Source organism: Schistocerca americana, chromosome X (assembly GCF_021461395.2).
Source record: "Schistocerca americana isolate TAMUIC-IGC-003095 chromosome X, iqSchAmer2.1, whole genome shotgun sequence".
In the NCBI taxonomy this organism is placed as follows: domain Eukaryota; kingdom Metazoa; phylum Arthropoda; class Insecta; order Orthoptera; family Acrididae; genus Schistocerca; species Schistocerca americana.
In genome coordinates this window covers 172,753,079-172,778,445 of record NC_060130.1, presented here as the reverse complement: position 1 = coordinate 172,778,445, position 25,367 = coordinate 172,753,079, and the positions used below count along the sequence as shown (strand labels likewise).

Here is a 25,367-nt window from a genome sequence, read left to right as displayed (position 1 = left end):
CACAGTGGGACGGCCGAGAGGTGATCATTCAAGTTGTTGGGGGAGGCTTAATGACGTACAAAGGACTGATACAAACAGAGGTGGTGGTTTGATCTGCATCCCAGGAAATACCATTGACGACACGTAGGAGACAGAGGGACCATGTACAGCGCACTGCCAGGTAAGACACGGGGGAGGACCAAGACTGTTTCCTATTCAGCAAGAGTCCCAGCAATTTTATAGTTTCAACAAATGAAAGAGCAACAGGCCCAAGATGTAAAGATGGTGGGAGAAACCAATTGCACTGCCAGAAATTCATACAAACAGTTTTGTCTGTGGAAAAACAAAAGCCACTGTCGATGCTCCACGAGTAAAAATGATTGCGTCATCACTGAAGACGCCACTCAAAGAGACAGATCCGTGGAGAACTACGATAGATGGCAAAATCATCAACAAAATGTGTGCCAGAGATGCCTGGCTGTAGACAGGCTGTTATAGGGTTAATGGCGATAGCAAAGAGGACGACACTCAGGACGGAACCCTGAGGCACACTGTTTTCCTGGATAAAGGTGTCCAACAAGGCAGAACACAGACGGACAGGAGGGAGGGGGGACTAAACCCACAATTTTTCCTGAGTTATGCAGATCTTCTATATGGTTAAATGATGACATCCTCTTAGGTAAAATATTCTGGAGGTAAAGTAGCCCCCATTCAGATCTCCTGGAGGTGACTACTCAAGAAGAAACAGTCATCAGGAAAAACAAAAGTGGTATTCTACAGGCCAAGTGTGGAATATTGGACCTCTAAACTGGGTAGGGAGATTACAAAATTTACAAATTATAAATGGTTATACTGAAGTCAGATGAAGCGGGAATTAGTGAACTGTGGTTGCAGGAAGAACATGACTTCTGGTCAGTCGAGTACAGAGTCAAGAACACAAAATCCAACAGGGGCGATGCAGGAGTAGGTCTAATAACAAATAAGAAAATAGGAGTGCAGGTAAGCTACTACTAACAGCAAAGTGAGCACATTATTGTAGCCCAGACAGACAAGAAGCCTACACCCACCAAAATGGTATAAGGTTATACACCAACTAGCTTCACAGATGGAAGATACTGAAAGAATGTATGATGAAATGAAAGAAATAATTCCAATAGTTAAGGGAAAGGAAAATTTAATTGTCACTGAGACCAGAATCTGATAGTAGGAAAGAAGAGAAGGAAAAATAGTATGAGAACGTGGACCTGGGGGAAACCATGAAAGATGAAGTCGCCTGGTAGAACATAGCACAGAGCATACTTTAATCACCACCATTGATTAATCTGATCAAGTTGTGTATGTGGAAGAGACCTGGGGTTATTGGTATGAACTATAGATTAAAACTGAAAAAATTAACTAGGTTGGAACAGGATAAATTGAAGGAACCAGAGACGGAGAGTTTCAGAGGGATCATTAGGCAATATTTGACAAATAGGAAAAGGGAATACAGTACAAGACAAATGGTTAGCGTTGATATATGAAATAATGAAGGCAGCAGATGATCAAATAGAATGTCTAATAGACTTTTTTTATAACACAAGAGATACTGAATTTTATTGATGAAAGGAGAAGGCACTAAATTGTGGAGGTGAAAGGGAATGCAGACATCTAAAAAATTAGATTGGCACAAAGTGCAAAGTGGCTAGGCAGGTATGGATAGGGAACAAATGAAAGGCTGTAGAAGCATATATAATTAGGAAAAAGATATATACTTCCTATAGGAAGATTAGAGAGATCTTTGGAGGAAAGAGAAAAACTGTATGAATATCAAGAACTCTGTCGGAAAACCAGTATGATGCAAAGAAGGGAAAGCTGAATGGTAGAAAGAATATACAGAGGGGCTCTACAATGGAAATGAACTTGAGATGAACATGAGATGGGAGATACTATAATGTGAGAAGAATTTGACAGAGCACTGAAAGACCTAAGTGGAAATGAGACCCCTGGAGTAGGTGACATTCCCTTAGAATTGAGACCTCAGTAGAGCCAGTCATGACAGAAAACAATTTCATCTGGTGTACAGGATGTGTGAGACAGGTGAAATACCCTCAAACTTCATGAATGTAATGATTCCAATTCCAAAGAAATCTGCTGCTGGCAGGTGTGAATATTACTGAACTATCAGTTTAATTAATCATGGCCCCAAAATACTGACAAATTATTTACAGAAGAATTGAAGACCATCAGTCTGGGTTCCAGAGAAATATAGGAAACATGCAAGCAATACTGACCCAGCACCTTATCTAAGAGGATAGGTTAAAGAAAGGCAAACCTACATCAACAGCATTTGGAAATTTAGATGAAACTTTACATTTTGTGTGGAATAAACTCTTTGAAATTATGAAGGTAGCAGGGATAAAATACAGGGAGCAAAAGGTTATATACAGCTTGCACAGAAAGCAGACTACAGCTTAAAGAGTGAGACAGGGTTGTAGCCTGTCCCTAATGTTACTGAATCTGTACATTAAACATGTAGTAGAGGAAATGAAGGAGAAATTTGGAAAAGGAATTAAAATCCAAAGAGACGAAATAGACACTCTGAGGTTTGCCAATGACATTTTAATTCTCTCAGAGACAAAGGACTTTAAAAAAAGCTAAATGGAATGGATAGTATCTTTAAAGAGGTTATAAGATAATCATCAACAACAGTAAAAATAGGGTAGTGAAATAGTCAAATCTATCAATTCTGTGGAGAGCAGGTGAGGAACTGAGACACAAGATGAGTTTTGCTATTTTAGCAGTGAAATAACTGATGATGGCCAAAGTAGGGAGGATACAAAATGCAGACTTCTTGTAGCAATAAAAGTGCTTCTGAAAGAGGAATTTATTAACATCTAACAAATTTAATTGTTAGGAAGTCTTTCTTTGAAGTATTTGTATGGAGTGTAGCCTTGTATGGAAATTAAATGTCAACTACAAGCAGTTCAGAAAAAAAGGAGCTTTTACAGAAAATACTGAAGATTAGCTGGGTGGATTGCGTAACTAATGAGGTACTGAATTGAATTGGGAATGAAAGAAAATTGTGGCACAGCTTGACTAAAAGAAAGGCTCGGTTAATATGACACATGCTGAGGCGTCACAGACTTGTCAATTTGGTATTGGAGGGAAGTATGGAGGGAGGGGGGGATTGTAGAGGCAGACCAAGGTATGAATACAGTAAGCAGTTTCAATTAGATACAGGACGCAATAGTTATTTGGAGATGGAAGGACTTGCACAGGATAGACCAGTGTGTAGAGGTGAATCAAACCAGTCTGCAGATTGAGGATGACACCACCACATCAAAAACTTTAGGCTCTAGAATTTACAGTCTGTCCCATTTCATTGTACTTTCATTTTCTGTGTGATTTTTACTAATGTATCTAAGTGGAAAATACTTTTTCTCTCTACAATACCACTTTCTCAACATTTCAAATTATTATACAGCAAATAATGACTAAAATATTTTAATACTTCTATAACAGCAGCCTTAATTGCCCAAAAGAATTACAAACACCACAGCATTCTTCCAGTAAATGGAAACTCATATATACAGTCAATCAATAAATTGGAATCTGCAATAAAGCAATTAACAGTGCTGAATTTTTGTTTGCAATACACAATCTTTACATGTGTTCTGTTACAAAAATTATGAGTAATAAGTGAATAAAACTAAAATAACTCCTCAATTACAAGCTATTGAAAGCTTACTACAGGTGCAAATTAGTGATTTTATCAGTTAAATTTCCATTCATCCATGGAAATTAACACTTCAGTTTGTTTTGTTTTGTGGTGCAAAAACAACTGGGGGTCGTACATGCCCAACTCAAAACTAGAGAACACGAAGACAGAGAGGAGTTAAAAAACGGTTATACGTCAATCCCAAGTGACGTATGACAGCTAAAAACAGGGACGTGGAGAAAGCGCTATAAAAGACTCTCTACAGAAACCAAGGTCCAGAACTAAAAATTAAAAGGCCTTCGCCATATTGCTATGATGGATAGAAAGTAAAACACGGTCAACAGCTCACGTGTCATTTGCTAAAATGGCCAATAACACAGATGGCAAACCCAAGTGAGAATGTAAATGGTTAAAAAAAAAAAAATGGGCATTCCATCAGAACAAGGTGGACAGTTAAAAAATGGGCACAATGTGTATAAAGTTGTGGTGGGCACCACTTAAATGACAATGGCTAAAAAGGCAGTGCCCAATATGCAACCTAGTTAAAATGATCTCCTCCCGGCAGGAGGAGGAGGAGGAGGGTTGTCCAAGGCGTTGGGGCAGGCTTAATAATACGGTGTTTATTCCCATGAAGGGAGGACCAATGACGATGCCAAAGTGACACCAACTCCTGACAGATGGCATGCAGATATCATTGGAGGGAATATTGGAACCAGTGGACTGAGGAACGAGGACTGCAGCCTTCGCAGCAGCCTTATTACCTGGCAGACCAAGATGATCAGGAACTCACATGAACTTCACAGTGGCCCCAGCAAGAGTGAGCAAGCGACATAACACTTCAGTAACATGAATATCTGACAAATTTCTGAGAAAGGTTTGTTTTATGCTGACTCATGGGCCTCACAGTCCAACAATGTGATTAACAAATTTGAGAGACTTGTCTACGGACACTGTAACGGTAACTAAAATATTTTGATCATAATAAGTAGCCCCTTGTTTTCCTGTTTTCATTTAATTATTGCAAAAATCAGACTGTGATGGATTACAAGCCAATGTGACTCCTGCATCCAAAGCAAATGCTGAATCAAATGGAAACTAAGAAAAAGATGGAGCAGTTCAACAAACCGGGATGTCTGAAAACACTACAGCCTACACGTTTCTCCTGTAGTAGTGAAAGATTGGTCCTGTTTAATCATCAAGCACTTTGACAGTACAAAGCCAAGACGAAAAATTCCTTACTGAGCAGTGAAATTCGTTTATGTAAAAATGCACTGATTAGTCAACATAGTCCTCTTAAGTCTATTTACTTTGTTCCATGTTTTCCAGTCTATGAACTACATCACAGGAGTGAAATTTTGGGAAGTCAAAAATATCCATCTCTGGCTGCCATATTATCATTGAAATCTAAAATCCTTCCAGCTGCAAATTTCTTTAGGTGAAGGACTAGTTGAGTCTGGAAAATACAGTGAATATTCCAATAATTTATACCTCATATATCTCCATATTCTTACTGGCAAATTACCTTAACAGTCACATTATTATTCTAATCAAAGTATTTGATCTTCATAGTCCAGGTCTCTTCTCTCATATTCACAAAGTATACCTCTGTCATTGTTTCATCCTTTGCAGTGTAACAACAGGACACTTCTGTATCCCAGAAATCAAAGACCATAACCTTCTGTCATATGAAATAAAGCTTTTGTGCAGGGCCACTGGTTTCCAGCCAGTGTTTTAATTTACATTTATTTTTGACATGGTTCTGTGGTACCATCATTAAGCTACAGTAACAAATCATTTGAATTTCTTTTGAATAGCTCAAACATTGCTATGAAATTTGTTTCATATTTGCATTTTGGTCAACATTCAACAAACCTGTCATCCACCTTGTATGAAGTTGTAACATAATTCAAATAAAAAGTACTGTACTCTTCCCTCTGATATGCTTATATCATCAGCTGTGTCTTACACCTTAAAATACTGAGCATTCAAAAATATATTGCAAATTTTCTTTCCCATGTTGTGAACCATTTTTTTTCATGTATCATTGCAGTTTTGAATTACCTCACATTTATCACCTTCATGATAAATACAGTCCTGTTTAATTCCATCACTCAGAACTACTGCAAAGAGTCAAGTCATTAAAAACTTTCCCCAACTTTTGAACAAACTGTCATTTGCAAGAACACCACCGCCCTCCAAGAAAATTATTTTTGTGAACATACACTATTCTAGTTCATCCAATTGAGCTAAATGTACACACCGCAACTACACTAGAAAGCCATATAAGCAAATATATTCTGCGTATTGACCATTTACTTGCACCATAACACAAAAATTAAGTCATTCTTATCAGTATCATATTTGTGTCAATCTGAGAAACTTTCAGCATGCTCTTGTAGCTATGAAAATATATGCAGGTAGACCCCAGGAGAAGGAACAAGATATCTTCTTATAATTTATAGTGGAACTACCTAAACTTGCCCACATAATTATTTGAAGCTTAACAACTTACCTCACAGTCCAAAAGATGTTCATCTTCTGGCGTGCTTGGCAAAGGGCAACCAGCACCATCATCCTCTTCTGCCAGAACACTTGCATCATCCTCCAACAAATCTCTGACCTCTCTTAATTCAGGGATCTCTTTGTTCAACCAATCTTTCTCAGCCACCCACAGTCTTCTCAATCTTAAGCCATCAGAGAGGCTTACTTCACCTTCTGTATCCGAGCTACTGCACGGATCAGCAACTACCCTGCTCACATCACCTGGAGATGTACTTTGCGATGTAACTGGTGAATTATTGGAGATGTTTCTCAAAACAGGTGGACAACCAAATGAAATTTCTGATTGGGCAACAGAAGTTTGAAGCAGTTCCAGAGGTGAAACAGGACAGTCACCACCAGCTCTTATTTCCGGGAAACACTTTCCATTTCCACCTTTGAAGTTCTCGTACATTTTGCTGCCGTCCTGTTTAAACAAATTCTTTCATAACCATACTGCCATAACAAAGCATAGTAATATTAAACGTAGTCAAAAAAAATAAATAAATCACAAAACAGGAAGGCTTAACTATAACAACATCAATCTACACCTGCAAGCAAACCACCCCCCCCCCCCCCCACACACACACACACACACACACACACACACACACACACACACACACTCACACACACACTCACTCTTCAACTACCCTGAAGCTGCTCGCACCTCCACCTATTTTAAATATTATTTCCTTTTATGACACGTACATTGTTGTAATACCTTCGCCAAAATATTTTAGAAGTGACAATTCCTAAATAAGCTGGCACAACGGCTCAATGAAAAGGGTCTCAGGTTCAATCCCCAGTCAGTCCTAAGATTCCTGTGTCACTTTTCACTTCTTTCATCTCTGGCAATGTTTGTTAATGAGAAATTGACAAGCTACATTAAGGTTCGTAATCCATGTTAAACTAGAAGTCCCACTGCAAGTGGCTGCATAAGTCATTTCCAAGCTAAGAAAATGGCAACAGTGTAAAATTTCCCATAGGACTACAGCTAGTAAAACCTTTCGGGTGAGGACAATTTCACAATCTTTTCTCTTTATAAGCAATGATATTTCATAGATACCCATTTCATTTTCAGGCCATTGGAAAGCCTAAATAATTTTTATATTCCTTAAAATGCCAGTGCCTATTAGAGGTTTTATGCTATGTGCATTTTATTACATTGTTTAGCATCTTACCATGCTATGCAGACTTCCGCTCATTAGGTGAACATTCAGATTATATTGATCTCTCTAGAATGTACAATGTAATTTCACTGAAAAATAGCCATCTACAGACTTTTGCTGCAGTTTCACTTCCAGTAGATGTGGAGCGTTTATTGCCCAATGTGTGGAGGACAACTAACTACTACTGCAAAATTAGTCTGCACGTATTCAATCATCCAGTGGGTTTTTGTTTGAATGAAATGCTCTTACACTGGTATCTTGATCTGTACTTCCTTCCCACTGAGGATAATCATGATTTAAAAATTTATATAACAAACTATAAATATTAATGAACAATGTGCATACATATAGTAATGTGACATGAGCTGAAGCTTGGAAAGTGCAGAAACACGGTAAAGAATATCTTTCAATACACAAAGAACAAAGCTTGGCTTTTTGTTATCAGTACCAGCACTGCAATAAGAATTTTCTTTGCATAGTCAACTTAGTACATCATTCTTAATAAGGAGAAATAATCAGACGTGAAGTTGCTACAGTTGTACCCCAAGGGTGAGTCGTAGGCTTAGTTTGTTTCATGTACCAGAGATCATTTTGCACAATAAATCTTAATGATGTGGAGTGAGTCATTTTACATTTACATAGAAAATAAATTCATAAATATGGCCGCATGCAGAACATTTATAAGCTTTTTTGTACTACTACTACTACTACTACTACTACTACTATACAGACACGAGTACTTCCTACACACTGCCTTTTAAATATTACAATAACAGAAATTCTACGGAATAGAAGGAGTTGTCAAGAAACTTTTTCAGTTTATTTTCAAATTTTACTTTGCTGTCAAACATTTTATATCATTGGGTAAGTGATCAAAAACTTTAGTTGCAGCATTTTGTACCCTTTTGTGCCAAAGACAACCTTCAATTGGAGTAATGAATGTAACTTTTCCTTCTGGTATTGTAATTACGTACATTATTGTCCCTTTTGAACTGCAGAGGATTCATTAATAACAAACTTAATGAAGGAATAAATATAAAGTGAAGCAGTAGGTAGAATGCCCAACTCAAACAGATGTCAACAAGGTGGTCATGGGTGAGCACCACACATTCTTACAGGAGGTCCTTAAACTACGGAGAATTCTTTAAAGATAAATTACCCCACAAAATTATTCCATATGACACTGTTGACTGAAAATGCGCAGAATATGTCAACATACTGATTTCTCTCGGCCCAAGATTTGCGATGACACCATAAGCAAATGTGGCTTAATTAAGTAGTAGTTTTCAGAGTTCCAAAATGTGCTTTTTCCAGTCTAAATTCTCATCAATATATAGAGAAAAAAAGTTTTGAAATTTTCACCCTATTTATTATTTTCTCACCATATGTGTTACACATACTATTTATGTAGTACCCACGTATGTACAGAACTGAATATGTTGTACATCACCTGACTTTGAAACTGGCTGGATAATGAAATAATTTATTATGGTGGTTAATGCTAGCAACTCCAAGAAGTTGTCTGTAGATTACACTGTTCTGTATAAGGACCTCGGCACAAAATTTTACTAAAATGCAGGGAGACCTACAGAGGATCAACATTATGCAGTGACAGCCAACTGACCCTAAAAATTCATAAAGGTAATTTATTTCTCTAAATACGTGGAAAAACCAATTATTGTTTAATTATACTGTCGGTGAATAACCACTGGAAAACTTAGCAATTAGAAATTGCAGAACATTTATAAATATGAATATTTAAAGTCTAACGACTGTATAAAACTAGGAGAAGTAGGGGCCAGGTAGGTTATTGTGCCTTAGCTCCTGCCACTCAAATTCGAATCCTTGAAAGAACTCAACTGTATTCATGTGCTCCGGTTATAGAGTATACTGCAGGTGAGACTGTTCTGATGTGAAGCTATTATCCAACCGCTTTCAAAGTCAGGAAGTGAATGCAGCGATCTACTAATGCCTTGCAATATGCACATGTGAAACTGACGTGACATGATAAGCTCTCTGTATGTTTCTGTTGACGGACACGTGCACGTCATCCTACTGAACTATGACCAGCTTGCCGGACACAGGGCACATCCGGATCTGCGCAACTTAACTGTTTGGACGCGCCTGCCAATTATTTCGAGGCGTTGCAAAATCATCGCGATAAAAACAGCAGTAAGAAAAATAATCTCAGCCCACAACTAACTTGCAAGTATCAGTATTTTGTTTTACACTTCAAATATCCCTTTCCATCATATTAATTCCATATAGCGACCGCGATTTTTTTTTCTTTTTTTTTCAAACACAGATTTCCGAAGTGGTACACCCTATTAGCGGTACTTTAGCGGACCAACCTCAGCGATCTAATCCAAAACCTTGAGTACCCAGGCACTGCAAAGAGACTTTCGTGCCGCATTGTGGTGCACATTAATACGAGGGGAAGTCAAAGAGTAAAGGGCCTCTCGAGGAAAGAAATATTTATTCCAATGATGGAAAACTGAAACATACATTTTTTTTACTTCTCTGCGCTTCAACGTACTTTGTCCAGCGTTTCATAATTATCTGATTCGGTAGCACGGCACGGCATTAATGACTTCTGCATCGGCTGCAAATCGTCTTCCCCCGAGTTTCCTTCAATGGTCCAAATGTATGGAAATCGCTTGGAGCCAGGTCTGGACTGCATGGCGGGTGTTTCCAGCACTTCAATTCTCTGTTTCGGCCATCTTGCTGTATGATAACACTTTTTCGCAGTTTTCCTCGATGTTTGGATCTGATTGCAGGTTTCAGTTTTTTTCGCAACACATCACAACAATTCTCACTGTTCACAGTTCGCCTCTTGCGGTAAAATTAACGGCTACCACACCTTCCGTGTCCCAGAACAGCATTAACATAACCTTACCAGCTGATGGTTGACGTTTAGATACTCTTAACTTCTGGTGATGATGGATGCTTCGGAACTATGCTCGCAGTATTACTTTCCGGTTCGTGGTGGTGCACCCACGTTTCGTCAACAGCAACGATTTGCTGTAAAAATCCATCTCCTCGCCACAATAACGGGCCAAATGTTTACGACATATCCTCAACGACTTCCAAATTGTCCTGAGTTGCTGACGTCGATGGCCTGCCCGATCTTTCCTCGTCGCATGGAGAAGTTCTTCCTTGTTTGAAGCGCTCTATCCATTCGTAGATCTTTCTTCGCCATAAGCAGCTGTCACTATAATGCGCTTGTATTCGACGAATAATTTCTGCAAACAAACTGCGAATCACTGCCCTCATTTCCTCCTTAGTGCATAACGACAATAGAGCTGCCATGTTTCACAGTCTGCTTCAATACAACTAATGCGGTTACAAGAGAACTGTTACAGGCAACAATACTTCAGCACTGTATACTAGCAGTGTTAACAAGCCATACGGCGAGAAACTGCGAAAGTCCCTTTACTTTTTGACTTCCCCTAGTACATCTATTGACGAATGACGATGCGGTTCCTGGACTATCACGGGCAGCGTCACGTACACTTTACACTCTTTGAGTAGGGCATGCGGTAGTACTTTAAGGAGTGGAGCAAGAAAAATAATACTGCTATCAGGAGAGCAAAAATAAACAGTTGTTCCATCCTCTCTGTCAGCTGATAATAGTGATGTATGCAGATGGAAGTTTCAGCACTGTGGAGGAAGAAGTCTGAAATTTTGCAGAGATGATACTGAGAATTTACCATAAGCTCTCAAAAAAAAAAGGAAATTTGAATTCAAATTATTCAGTTTGTCACTGCTTTGAACCTGCTTCCCCTTTTGAATTACTTACAAGTCTTAATTTCGTGTATAAAATCACGTTATTGCAAAAATTTCTAGTACTCTTTCCCTTACACGTAGCCTGTTTGAAACCACATTCGAGGTGTGTGTATAAAATAACCGGACTGATACTGTTGTCACAGAGCAACTACGCGTGCGCCAAAGATGAACGACCGATGGATGTATTCTCAGTTGGATGTGACTGTTATTGCGTTTTGCCGGAAAGAAATGTGCAACAAATTGTTAAGTTTCACATGGGATTTGGAAAAAACTGCTACCGCAAATTGTCTCCTGCTAAAAGATGTGCATTGCGAAGACTGTTTATTAAGTATGCGAGTTTTTGAGTGGTTCAAACGTTTCCAAGCTCAACAGCTCACTGAAATATTCAGACCACTGGTTAAAATCTGTTCTCCACTAATAAAATTTCCTTCTTTATCTCTACAGAATACAGTACATGGTTAGAAGCCTTTCTTCAATTCCTGAACTCTCTTCTTGGTCGTTATATTCTTCTTCTTCTAGCTCTACAACCCATTTCTTCTCTATTTCTTGTCTTTCGTTTTCTTCATGAATTCTGCCGTATGAGCTCTTGTTGCCCTGTTTATCATTTTCTTTCTTGCATCATTCTCTCTGCCATCGCCTTTTTACAACCTTCAACAAACCATCCTGCCCTTTCCACCGTTTCTTCTCTACCTCAATTTACTTCTGCAGTTCCTTGTAGAACATCTTTCATCATATTCCCCTTCAATGCTTTCCACAGCCTAGCTTTGTTTGGCTTCAAACTACTTCTGCAGTTCTGTTTCATACTTTTCACATACTCCCTTCTCTTTTAATTTGGATACATTGTATCTTCGTGGAGCTTCTCTCTTCGCTCTGGCTCTAAAGACAGCTATACTTTGTGCTTCACTCTTACCATATAATGATTCGAGTTGCAGGCAGCCTCCTGCAGCTATCAACTTCAACAATGTCAGACGCATGTCTCATTTCAATTACTAAATGGTCAATTTAATTAAAAGTAGTGCCATCTGGTGAGCACCATGTGGCTTTCCTTACGTTCCTTCTTTGTAGTAACATACTCTTCACTATCACTGCGTATTGCCCATCGCAAAGTCTGGAAGTCCCTGTCCATTTTCATTCATCATCTCATGCAGGTTCATTTCCTACTGTTTCTCTAAAGGCTCCTTTTCCCATTTTTGCATTGAATTCGCCTACCACTGCAACATTTCAGCAGAGGTCATCAGGGGTGGAGGTGAATATATGACCAACTGATAGATGAAACCTGGGAAAAGGAAGTGATGCCAAACCAGTGGATCCTGACCATTTTTTACCTGATTGAAAAGGATAAAGCAAACTGTGAAAATTACCATGGTATCCCTTTATTCAGTGCTGCATACAATGCATTAACCAAAGTCATTTGTATGAGACTTTCTTCACTTACAGAAGAAGTACTTTGAGACTACCACTGTGTCATTTGATGGAGCAGATGAACAGATAACCAGATCTTCACTGTAAGGCAAATAATGGAAAAGTGTTATGAATGTAATGTGGATAAACATCAGCTTTTTATAGACTTCGAACAGGCCTATAATAGTGTTAAAAGGAAAAAGATGTTATCAGGCCTAATGGAGGTGGAATTCCCATATAAACTAATCACCAGCACAAAATGCCAAGTAAAAGTGGGAAGAAAACTCTTAAAGAATTTGAGGTCAGCCAAGGGTTATGACAAGGTGATGTATTATCACACTACTCTTCAACATAGTGTTTGAGAGAGTGACAAGCTTGGGCAAAAGCTGTACTTATGGGAAAACTCAGAAAGCGATGGGAGGACGAGCTACAGAAAGACTTTTGCCAGCTAGGAGTCCATGACAACTGGATCCAAAGTGCACAAGATCACAATCTATGGAGCAGCATTTTGAGTCAGCACATGATCTACAGGATGAATTTGAAAGTTTCAACAAGTTCAAGTAACTGGTCAGCAAGATCAATTTCTGGGTGCAGGTGCACAGTCTGGAGTCGACAAAAATGCATAATTCTTTTTTTCCGGGGAAAATTGATAGCCATGATTCAAGGCCCAGTTATGAACTCTCCAGACAGCTCACTGAAGGTGGTGCTCAGTGGTGCACAGCGATGCAGAGGCACGGTACAGGCAAAGACCATCCACACACAGTGACGCAAAGATTTTGGGGCCCACTGCATTTACAATATCATTGATGTCAATAGCAAAGAGCATTATACTCAGAACCAACCCATGAGGAATTCCAGTTTCCTGTACATATTGGTTGCTGAGAGTCTAATCTATCCGAACCCAAAGGAAAAAGAAAAAGGAGACCTAGGTATTTCTGGATAAATGTGGGTAAACTGCCCGTAAACCCCACTTATGCAGTGAAGACAGGATGTGATGTCGCCAGGTGGTATCGTATCCCTTCAGTAGGTCAAATAACACAGCAATCAGATGGTAATGCACAAAAGCACTGCACACTGCAGATTCCAAAAGAACCAGGCGATTTGTGGTGGGCCCAAAAGCCACTTTGGAATCTTTATATATGCCTTCCGGCTTCAAGGGCCCACAAAGACAGTGGTCGACCATTTGTTCAAATAGCTTTCACAGCCCATTCATTAGAGAGATTTGTCAGTAGTTAGTTAAAATATGTGGGTCCTTTACCAGTTTGAGGACAGGAATAATAAAACCTTCCCACCATCGAGATGGAAATACTCCCTCCCGCCAATGCTATTAAAAAGCCCAAGGGTGTGTTTCATGCTGTAGGCACGAAGATGTTCAAGCATTTGGTTGGGGATTTTGTTGGGTCCAGGAGCCGTATCGCAACACTCTGCCAAAGTGCTGCAAAGCTCCCATTCACAAAAAGGGACACTGTATCAGAGAGCCGTGTGCATGGAAAGATAGCGGGCAGTGTTCTATAACGTGTTTCCAGGTCACGAAATGAGGCTGGGAATGACTGCAAGTGGACACCTCAGTAAAGTGTGTCACAAAACATTTGGCAAGTACCATGGGATCAGTGCAGATGTTACCACTGACAAGGATGCCACAAACCGCCATGGATGGTGTACGGCCACGAATGCAGCGGAGTTTAGTCCATATCTGGGGCAATGGGGTGTGGGATCACATAAATGACATATTGCTCCCAACACTCCTGCATCCTTTTCTTTATTAAATGCCGTGCTTTTGCCCAGAGTCTCTTGAATGCTATCAGATTATCCATAGACGGGTGGCACTTGTGCTTTTGAAGTGCCATGTGGTGTTCCTGATAGCTGCGGCTTTACCTTCAGACCACCACTGCACCAGTGGTCATCACGATGAGTCTGTGGAGTAGGTTATCACTGCTGTTGTAGTATGATTAATAGTATCAATAGTATCCTCCATGTGCATAGGCTCGACTACTGTAGGGCTTGGGAGCAGAACATCTGAAGCCTCAGAAAGTAATTTACCTTCCTTCTTGTCCTCCTAAGACTTCAACTTCTGTGAAGATTTCCCCATTTTATCTTCTGGGAGTGATGAGAATTGTACTTTTCTTCAGCCCTCAGCCTGTGGCTGCTGGTCCTTGTCTTAAGAGGGGGAACCTTGACAGGTGTGCTCATCCCTGATGCCATAGAATGGCTAGGCATCTCTAGCCACACCGATAGTGGGGGAACCACTGGTGCTATATGGGTGTGTGTGTGTGTGTGTGTGTGTGTGTGTGTGTGTGTGTGTGTGTGTGTGTGTGATGAAGTGCTTCAAACCTTTTCCATGTATCTTGATAAGACAGGCGGAATTCTCCCTCTTAAACAATGAACATTACGGTAACAAAGATGGTGCGGTTCTGGACATTTGACACATGGAGGGGGTTGGTCACAAGGGCTGCCCTCTTGGGACACCCGTCCACATGCACCACAGACAGCCTCATTGGAACAGCAGGAGGACATGTGTCCAAACCTTTGGAACTTAAAACATCTCACCAGAGGAGGAAGGTAAGGCCTGACATCACACTTATAAACTATGACCTTAACCTTCTCAGGCAAAATGTTGCCATCAAAGGCTAGGATAAAAGCTCCAGTGTCCACTATTATCCTTGGGTACCTTCTGGACGCAGCAAGCAAAATCGACTCCACACTGCACCAGGTAGTACGAACTCATCAGTTTGTAACTTTAGGTCCTGATGGAACATAACACCTTGAATTCTACCGAGCTCATTAGGAGGAGACATGGTGAATGATATACCTCAGAACTTAACACAAGCCGGAAGTGTTCATGATTGGTTAAGCATGTGATGTTCTGATCAGCAAAGGTCCATTTCTCATTTTCTCTTTTGCTGTAACCTCCCCAAACTGATCTTCAGTATATTCAATAAAAACATTGGCTTCATTGAAGCAAGAGCCACTGTCAGTGCAGGAACACACCCAGAACAAAGCAAACTGGCTACTTCCATTTCTCCTTGCCGGGCTCTCATCCTGAGGAATGGTCAATGAAATAAATGCCTTACAATTATAAACTCCTGCATTAAAATCACTATTCCTGAGTGATGAGACAGTTGTGTTGGCATGGCCACCATTAAGTTTGATCCCTTTCATTGCAGATCATCTGCCCCGATGCTACACAATCCTAAGTAAAATTTGAAAAGTCTAGGTCAAAACCCAAAAAAAGGGACCAGAATGTAAAAAGCCAAAACATGTGAGGGGGGGAAAGTGTTAAGAAGTGAAAAGAGGAAAACCTTAAGAAATCTAAAGAACAGTCACAAGACTAAGATAAACTTTAACCAATAAAGACTTCTACTAGTTGCCTTTTATGACAGGCAAGGAAGGACCGCAAGTCTATTCTAGCCCCCCCACACTGCAGGGAGGATTTGTTATGTAAATATCTATGAATGGCAGATCTTTGACATTCACTTTTGATGCTTGTGACAAGCATATCTTAGGACTGAAATACTGGACTTAAAGGTATTCAAGTTTGTGGGCAACCTTTTTAGAAGTTGTTGAATTAATATCTAAACTGCTTTGCTCTGATCTGCAATTGAAGCAACTTACTTTGAACTAAATTTTTGACAACACATTATAACATTCTGAATGTAGGTCAGTACCTTTATTATCTAGATACAATAAATCATTTTCAACAGAAACAATTATTTCTTGCGAACAATTCTGCACTGCTTTGTAAACCAAGTAACACAAGTGACATTCATTACCATCATAGACATGTACAATTTTGATATTTGTGTGCTGACAAATTAGATTCATTTTAGTTACTTAAAAAAAAAATGTGTTTCAGAAATGTTAAATATACATATCTGACATCATCTTGCAACATCTCATTTAGTGTCCTTGCCATAATGCATTTTTCTTTGTCTACCACAGTATGTAAATGTGATTTTAATTCTTCATAGAGCTCTAATATTTTGTTTACTATGTTATACCTACTTAGCCACCTGGCTGCGTTTAGAGCTAAAAACTGAAATGTTTTCATATTATTATTATTTCTTTCTTGTCTCAGATGTTATGTCTGGTTAAAAATGGAAGGTGACGCAGACCTTGATCAAGCGTGACTTCTTTTTAACTGTATGGTATATGTTACATTGCATTTAAGAACTTTCGGGTAATTGAACAAGTGTCAATAATTACAGATTTCTGTAGTTGTATATATAAGTTTGGATGTAATTGTATTGCATTGATGTACTGGTGGATATTGTGTGGTATGATTCCTGTAGTTGATAGTATAATTCGTATGATGTCAACTTTATCCTGATGCCACATGTCTGACTTCCTCAGCCAGTTGGATGTATTTTTCTATTTTTCTCCTGTTTTCTTTTGTATATTTGTTGTATTGGGTATGGATATTTCGATTAGTTGTGTTAGTTTCTTCTTTTTATTATTGAGTATGATGTCAGGTTTGTTATGTGGTGGTGTTTTATCTGTTATAATGATTCTGTTTCAGTATAATTTGTATTCATGGTTCTCCAGTACATTTTGTGGTGCATACTTGTATGTGGGAACATGTTGTTTTATAAGTTTATGTTGTAAGGCAAGCTGTTGATGTATTATTTTTGCTACTTTTTCTTTTTTTTTTTTTTGTTTGTGGTTTTAGGGCGCAAAACTTCTATGGTCATTAGCGCCCAGCCCATGACTTAGGAAACAGGAAAAAACAAAATTTAAAACCAGCAGCAATGGGAACAAAGTCATAAAATTTGAGAAACTAAAGGCAGAAGGAATGCTTAAAAATCCACTATAGAAAAGGGGTTGGTTGTCCCCAAAAAAAAAAACTTCAAATGACTGACGTCATTTCACTGTCACTAATAAACTGGAGAACGCGGTCGGCTGAGCGCGTGTCATCTGCTAAAATCGACAATAGATCAGGCGATAGCTGTAGACGGGAGCGTAACGGATTAAAATAGGGGCATTCAATTAAAAGGTGTCTGACTGTCCACAGCTGAGAGCAGTGGGGACAGAGTGGGGGAGGATCACCGCTTAAAAGATGTCGATGGCTAAAAAGACAGTGCCCTATCCGGAGTCTAGCTAAAATTATCTCCTCCTGACGACGCGTTCGGGAGGAAGAGGTCCAAGCGCAAGGAAGGGCTTTCACTTCCCGCAATTTATTATGGGGAAGTGTTGACCAATGCGCATGCCATAAATGAGCAACTTGGCGACATAAACCGCTCCGTAGATCGGTAATGGGAAGCGACTGAATAGCTGGCCGAGGAAGAGAGACTGCAGCCTTGGCCACTATATCGGCCGCCTCATTCCCACAGATACCAGCGTGTCCCGGGAGCCAGAGGAACGCCACCAAGACGCCCCCCAGGTGGAGCAAGCGCAGACAGTCCTGAATCCGGTGGACCAGAGGGTGCACAGGGTAAAGAGCTTGGAGACTTAGGAGAGAGCTGAGAGAATCTGAGCAGATTACGTACTGTATCCGCTGATGGCGGCGGATGTAGTGGACAGCCTGGAGAACAGCGTAAAGCTCCGCAGTATAAACCGAACACTGGTCGGGAAGCCGAAAGTGATTTGGGGTGTCGCCAACAATATAGGCACTCCCTACACCTAACGATGTTTTCGAGCCGTCGGTGCAAATAAATGTGGCGTCCGTCATTTGTGCACATATAGCAGCAAATGCCCGACGGTAAACAAGTGTAGGGGTACCATCCTTGGGAAATCGACATAGGTCTCGGAGCAAGTCGATCCGGGGATGGAGCCAAGGCGGTGCTGTACCCCAAGTTGTCAAGAAGGTTTTAGGAAAGCGGAAGGAAAGGGAATGGAGCAGTTGACGGAAGCGGACTCCCGGGGGTAGTAGGGAGGAGGAGCGGCCTGCATACGCTACATCAAAGGAGGCGTTGAAAAAAAGGTCATGGGCTAGATTAGCAGGCATGGAAGACAGATGGCTAGCATAACGACTCAGAAGGACTGCCCGCCGATTGGACAGCGGAGGTTCAGCAGTCTCAGCATAAAGGCTTTCCACAGGGCTGGTGTAAAAAGCTCCAGACACTAAACGTAATCCACGGTGGTGGATAGAGTCGAGACGCCGAAGAATAGACGGCTGAGCAGAGGAGTAGACTATGCTTCCATAATCCAATTTCGAGCACACTAAGGCGCGACAGAGGCGGAGAAGGACCACTCGGTCCGCTCCCCAGGAGGTACCATTCAGGACACGGAGGGTGTTAAGGGAACGCAGACAGCGAGCCGAAAGATAGGAAACGTGGGAGGACCAGCACAGTTTTCTGTCAAACATAAGACCCAAGAATGTAGCGACGTCGGAAAACGGAAGGTTGACAGGAACTAGATGTAACGAGGGCGGAAGAAACTCCTTACGTCGCCAAAAATTAACACAAACGGTCTTACTGGGTGAGAAACGGAAGCCGGTTTCGATGCTCCATGAGTGGAGGCGATCGAGACATCCTTGAAGACGTCTTTCAAGAAGGCTGGTCCGTTGAGAGCTGTAGTAGATCGCAAAATCGTCCACAAAGAGGGAGCCCGAGACATCAGGAAGGAGACGATCCATAATTGGATTAATGGCGATGGCAAACAGTACAAGACTCAGCAGGGAGCCCTGGGGTACCCCGTTTTCTTGGGAGAAAGTACGGGAGAGAGTAGTGTTCACTCGCACCATAAATGTGCGCTCTGCCATAAATTCGCGAAGAAAAAGGGGCAGCCGGCCCCGAAAGCCCCAAGAGAACAGTGTGCGGAGGATGCCTGTCCTCCAACAGGTATCGTATGCTCTCTCCAGATCAAAAAATATTGCTACCGTTTGGCGTTTCCGGAGAAAATTGTTCATGATATAAGTGGAGAGAGCAACGAGATGGTCAACTGCAGAACGATGCTTTCGGAATCCGCATTGGGCTGGTGTTAAGAGACTGCGGGATTCCAGCCACCAAGCTAAACGGAAATTCACCATACGCTCCAAAACCTTACAGACACTACTCGTGAGAGAAATGGGGCGATAACTAGAGGGGAGATGTTTGTCCTTTCCAGGTTTCAGAACGGGAACGACAATAGCTTCCCGCCATCGCCTGGGAAAGGTACTGTCGGTCCAAATTCGATTATAAAGGCGAAGGAGGTAACGCAGACTATGGGTTGATAAATGCAGCAACATTTGGACATGGATACCATCCGGTCCTGGGGCGGAGGAGCGAGAAGAAGAGAGGGCATGTTGGAGTTCCCGCATGGAGAAAACAGTATTGTAGCTTTCGTGATTTTGAGAGGTGAAAGAAAGATGTCGCACTTCCGCTGCACGTTTCTTCGGGAGAAACGCTGGCGGGTAATTTGAAGAACTCGAAATCTCAGCAAAGTGCTGACCCAATGAGTTAGAAATTGCGACGGGGTCCACTAAGGTATCATGCGCGACAGTGAGCCCAGAGACCGGGGAGAAACTAGGCGCGCCTGAGAACCGTCAAAGCCGACTCCAAACTTCCGACGAGGGAGTGAAGGTGTTAAATGAGCTAATAAAGAATTTCCAGCTTGCCTTCTTGCTATCGCGGATGACGCGACGGCATCGCGCACGGAGCTGCTTATATCGGATACAGTTGGCCAAAGTTGGATGGTGACGGAAAATGCGAAGAGCACGTCGCCGCTCACGTATTGCGTCACGGCATGCCTCGTTCCACCAAGGAACTGGGGGGCGCCGGGGCAATTCGGAGGTTCGTGGTATTGAACGTTCCGCAGCTGTGAGAATAACGTCGGTAACATGTGTGACCTCATCGTCGACGCTGGGAAAGCGACGGTCATCGAATGTCGCTAGAGACGAAAAAAGTGTCCAATCGGCTTGGGCAAACTTCCAGCGTCGCGAGCGCATATATGGCAGTTGAGGCTGCGGTCTAAGAACACATGGAAAGTGGTCACTCGAGTGTGTATCATCAAGGGCGAACCATTCGAAGCGCCGAGCTAGCGGAACAGTACCGACCGCAAGGTCCAAATGAGATAAATTTGTCGTGGAGGCAGACAAAAATGTGGGGACCCCAGTGTTGAGGCAGACTAGATCCGCTTGGTGGAAGACGTCTAGCAATAGTGAGCCACGTGGACAAGGATGCGGAGATCCCCAAAGCGGGTGGTGGGCATTGAAGTCCCCAACCAGCAAATAGGGGGGTGGAAGCTGATCAAGAAGATGAAGGAGATCAGCTCGTGCCATTGGTGTGGACGATGGAATGTATACCGTACAAAGAGAGAACGTGTATCCAGAAAGGGAAAGACGGACGGCGACAGCTTGGAAGGAACTGTTTAAGGGGAGTGGGTGATAATGGGGAGTATCATGGAGCAGAATCATGAGTCCTCCATGGGCTGGAGTGCCTTCAACAGAGGGGAGGTCATATCAGAAGATGACCGGCGAGTAGGATCGTAAGAGGATCGACAATTCATCCCGATTGGTTCGAATGCCGCGGATATTCCAGTGGATAATAGACATAGGGTGAACAGGAAATGGAGGAACGTGACCAAGGGTGCTGTCAACTCAACGACTGCTCAGAGCTTGCGACCGACAGCATGGAATGGCATTCAGTCGAAGGCAGAAGATCCTGATCCATAGGTTGGTCAGGAGCAGCTCCTGCCACCAGCGATCGGCCGGTTGACCGGCCACCAGCAGTGCGCTTCGGCGACACAGAAGACGGCCGAGGGCGATTTCCGCCAGGTGGTGCTGTAGATGGGACATGCCTTGGCAGAGAAGGAGAGGAACTGTGTTTCTTCGTAGCCTTCTTGGAAGTATGATGTTTAGATGAAGAAGGAACCGATGGTTGTGAAGTTGCGGTACGTAAAAACTCTTCACGAGAATGCTCTTTTTTCGAAGACTTTGCGTCTGACTTTTGGGCTCGAGATTTAGCAGAACCCGACGAAGGTTGAGCCATTGAGTGGGCAGGCGAAAGTGGTGAGGTTGAACGGGCGATCTTTGCGCTGGCCGATCTGACGACCGTGGTACTAAAGGTGAGGTCGCAAGTCTGCGTGGCCGCCTCCTTTGTTGGCCGAGGAGAAGCAAGGACAGAGCTGTATTTTCCTTTCTGAGGCACGGTGGGCTGTCGACTGGCGAATAATTTTCGAGCAGCAAAGGTCAACACCTTTTCCTTCACTCTTATTTCCTGGATGAGCTTTTCGTCCTTAAAAACGGGGCAATCTCGAGAGGAAGCAGCGTGGTCACCCATACAGTTGATGCAGCGAGGGGATGGAGGTGGACAAGCACCCTGATGGGCATCCTTGCCACACGTAACACATTTGGCCGGATTGGAACAGGACTGGCTGGTGTGATTGAACCGCTGACATCGATAGCAACGCGTAGGGTTTGGGACATAAGGGCGAACGGAAATTATCTCATAGCCTGCTTTGATTTTTGATGGGAGTTGAACTTTGTCAAATGTCAAGAAGACAGTGCGGGTTGGAATGATGTTCGAGTCAACCCTTTTCATAACCCGATGAACAGCCGTGACGCCCTGGTCAGACAGGTAGTGCTGAATTTCTTCGTCAGACAATCCATCGAGGGAGCGTGTATAAACGACTCCACGCGAGGAATTTAAAGCATGGTGCGGTTCCACCCGGACAGGGAAGGTGTGGAGCAGAGAAGTACACAGCAATTTTTGAGCCTGGAGGGCACTGTGTGTTTCTAACAACAGGGTGCCATTCCGTAATCTGGAACAAGACTTTACAGGACCCGCAATTGCGTCGACACCTTTCTGAATAATGAAAGGGTTGACCGTGGAAAAGTCGTGACCTTCGTCAGACAGAAACAACAAGGAACTGTGGCAACGATGGAAGAACCGTCTGTGGCTGAGACTCAGTGAACTTACGTTTGTGAGCAGACATAGTGGAAGGTGAGGAAACCATTGCGGAAGAATCCCCCATGATTACCGGCGTCTCCGATGGCGCGCTCCTCCCTTGTGGGGGCCCTCACCAAGGGCACACCCGCCTTAGGTGATTGTTCACACCTCAGGTCACACCTCCCGACAAACGGACGGAGGGACCAATCGGCACTTTTGGAAGGTATCAGCTCGGGTAATCACCCCTCCCTGGGCCTGGCCGTTACCAGGGGGTACGTACGTGTCCTACCTGTCTACCCGGGGCGGGGAATTACGTGTTACCCCGTCACCGGCTACGCATGGAAGTGCGTGGGTCGGCCTTCAGACACGCACAGGGAGGAAAAAAGAGAAAGGGAAAGGAAAGAAGAGAGGTCTCAAACGCCGCAGCGGAGAAAAGGGCAAGGAGAAGAGGGAAGGAAAAGAGAAGGACAGAGGAAGGACGAGGGCCTGTAAGTGTAGAAGGCAAGGAATTTGGAACAGTTTCGAGTGTCCGTCTCCGGACGTAGGCACAAACCATACTCCCAGAGGGGGAGAAAGGGAAGGAAAGAGCCAGAGGTGAGGGGGGGGGGGGCGGAAGATGGGGGACGGGGAGGGATGCGGAAAGGGAAGGGAAGGTATGCAGCCCGGAAAGGAAGGACGGCCACATTAGCTCGGGGTCCCGTGCTCGCTACGCACGTGTCCACAAAAGAGTTGTGGACCCCCTGGGGGGGGGTTTTGCTACATTGTCATGTCTTCTGGGGTATTCTGTATTTGCTAGTATTTTACATCCGCTTGTGATGTGATCTACTGTTTCTATTTGTTGTTTGCAAAGTGTGCATTTATCTGTTGTGGTATTGGGATCTTTAATAATATGCTTGCTGTAATATCTGGTGTTTATTGTTTGATCCCGTATTGCAATCATGAATCCTTCTGTCTCACTGTACGTATTGCCTTTTCTTAGCCACATGTTGGATACGTCTTGATCGATGTGTGGCTGTGTTAGATGATACGGGTGCTTGCCATGTAGTGTTTTCTTTTTCCAATTTACTTTCTTCGGATCTGTTGATGTTATGTGATCTAAAGGGTTGTAGAAGTGGTTATGAAATTGCAGTGGTGTAGCCGATGTATTTATATGAGTGATTGCTTTGTGTATTTTGCTAGTTTCTGCTCGTTCTATACAGAATTTTCTTAAATTTTCTACCTGTCCATAATGTAGGTTTTTTTATGTCGATAAATCCCCTTCCTCCTTCCTTTCTGCTTAATGTGAATCTTTCAGTTTCTGAATGTATGTGATTTATTCTATATTTGTGGCATTGTGATCGTGGAAGTGTATTGAGTGCTTCTAGGTCTGTGTTACTCCATTTCACTACTCCAGATGAGTAGGTCAATATTGGTATAACATAAGTATTTATAGCTGTTGTCTTGTTTCTTGCTGTCAATTCTGTTTTCAGTATTTTTGTTAATCTTCGTCTATATTTTTCTTTTAGTTCTTCTTTAATATTTGTATTATCTATTCCTATTTTTTTGTCTGTATCCTAGATATTTATAGGCATCTGTTTTTTCCATCGCTTCTATGCAGTCGCTGTGGTTATCCAATATGTAATCTTCTTGTTTAGTGTGTTTTCCCTTGACTATGCTATTTTTCTTACATTTGTCTGTTCCAAAAGCCACATTTATATCATTGCTGAATACTTCTGTTATCTTTAGTAATTGGTTGAGTTGTTGATTTGTTGCTGCCAGCAGTTTTAGATCATCCACATATAGCAAATGTGTGATTTTGTGTGGGTATGTTCCAGTAATATTGTATCCATAATTTGTATTATTTAGCATGTTGGATAGTGGGTTCAGAGCAAGGCAGAACCAGAAAGGACTTAATGAGTCTCTTTGGTATATTCCACACTTAATCTGTATTGGCTGTGATGTGATATTATTTGAATTTGTTTGGATATTAAGTGTGGTTTTGCAATTTTTCATTACTATGTTTAGAAACTATCAATTTAGGATCTACTTTGTACATTTCCAATATTTGTAGTAACCATGAGTGGGGTACACTATCAAAAGCTTTTTGGTAATCAATGTATGGAAAGTGTAACGACCTTTGTTTAGTTTTAGCTTGATATGTCACTTCTGCATCTATTATCAGTTTCTCTTTACATCCTCGTGCTCCTTTGCAACAGCCTTTTTGTTCTTCATTTATAATTTTGTTCTGTATTGTATGTGTCATCAATTTCTGTCTAATGACTGAAGTTAATATTTTTTATATTGTTGGTAGGCATGTTATGGGGTGATATTTAGCTGGGTTCGCTGTGTCTGCTTCATCTTTAGGTTTCAGATAAGTTATTCCACATGTAAGTGTATCAGGGAATGTGTATGTGTCTGCAATGTAACTGTTAAATAATTTAGTTAGATGTGAATGTGTTGAGGTGAACTTCTTTACCAGAAATTTGCTATTTTATCTTTTCCAGGGGCTTTCCAATTGTGAGTAGAATTAATTGCTTGGGTGACTTCATGTTGCAAAATTATCACTTCAGGCATTTGTGGTATCATCTTGTATGTATCTGTTTCTGCTTGTATACACCGTGCATGCCTGTTATGTTGTACCGGGTTTGACCATATGTTGCTCCAGAAGTGTTCGATGTCTGTTATGTTTGGTGGATTGTCTATTTTAATGTGTGTGTTATCTATTGTCTCGTAAAATTTCTTTTGGTTTGTGTTGAATGTTTGGTTTTGTTTCCTTCTATTTTCACTTTTTTTGTATCTTCTAAGTCATTTGGCCAATGCTTGTAATTTCTGCTTCTTTTCATCTAATTGCTCTATCGCTTCTTCTTGTGAGATTTTACCTAACCTTTTTCCTTTTTTTTCTGACATTTCATTTCTTATAAATTGTGTTAGCTGTCCGATGTCTTTTCTCAGTTTTTCAATTCTGATCTGTAGCCTGTGTTGCCATGCTGGTTTTGTGGGTTTCTTCTGTGT

At 41.8% G+C, this 25,367-nt stretch overlaps 1 protein-coding gene across 1 annotated transcript in view; it reads right to left on the bottom strand.

The window, feature by feature from the left end:
* The window catches only part of LOC124555016 (adiponectin receptor protein), a 95,813-nt gene that overhangs the window by 29,715 nt on the left and 40,731 nt on the right, over positions 1 to 25,367 (bottom strand). Inside the window, exon 2 of the mRNA XM_047128761.1 lies at positions 6,189 to 6,641. Coding sequence (XP_046984717.1) covers positions 6,189 to 6,641 — 453 coding nt within the window. The remainder of the gene's footprint in view (positions 1 to 6,188; positions 6,642 to 25,367) is intronic.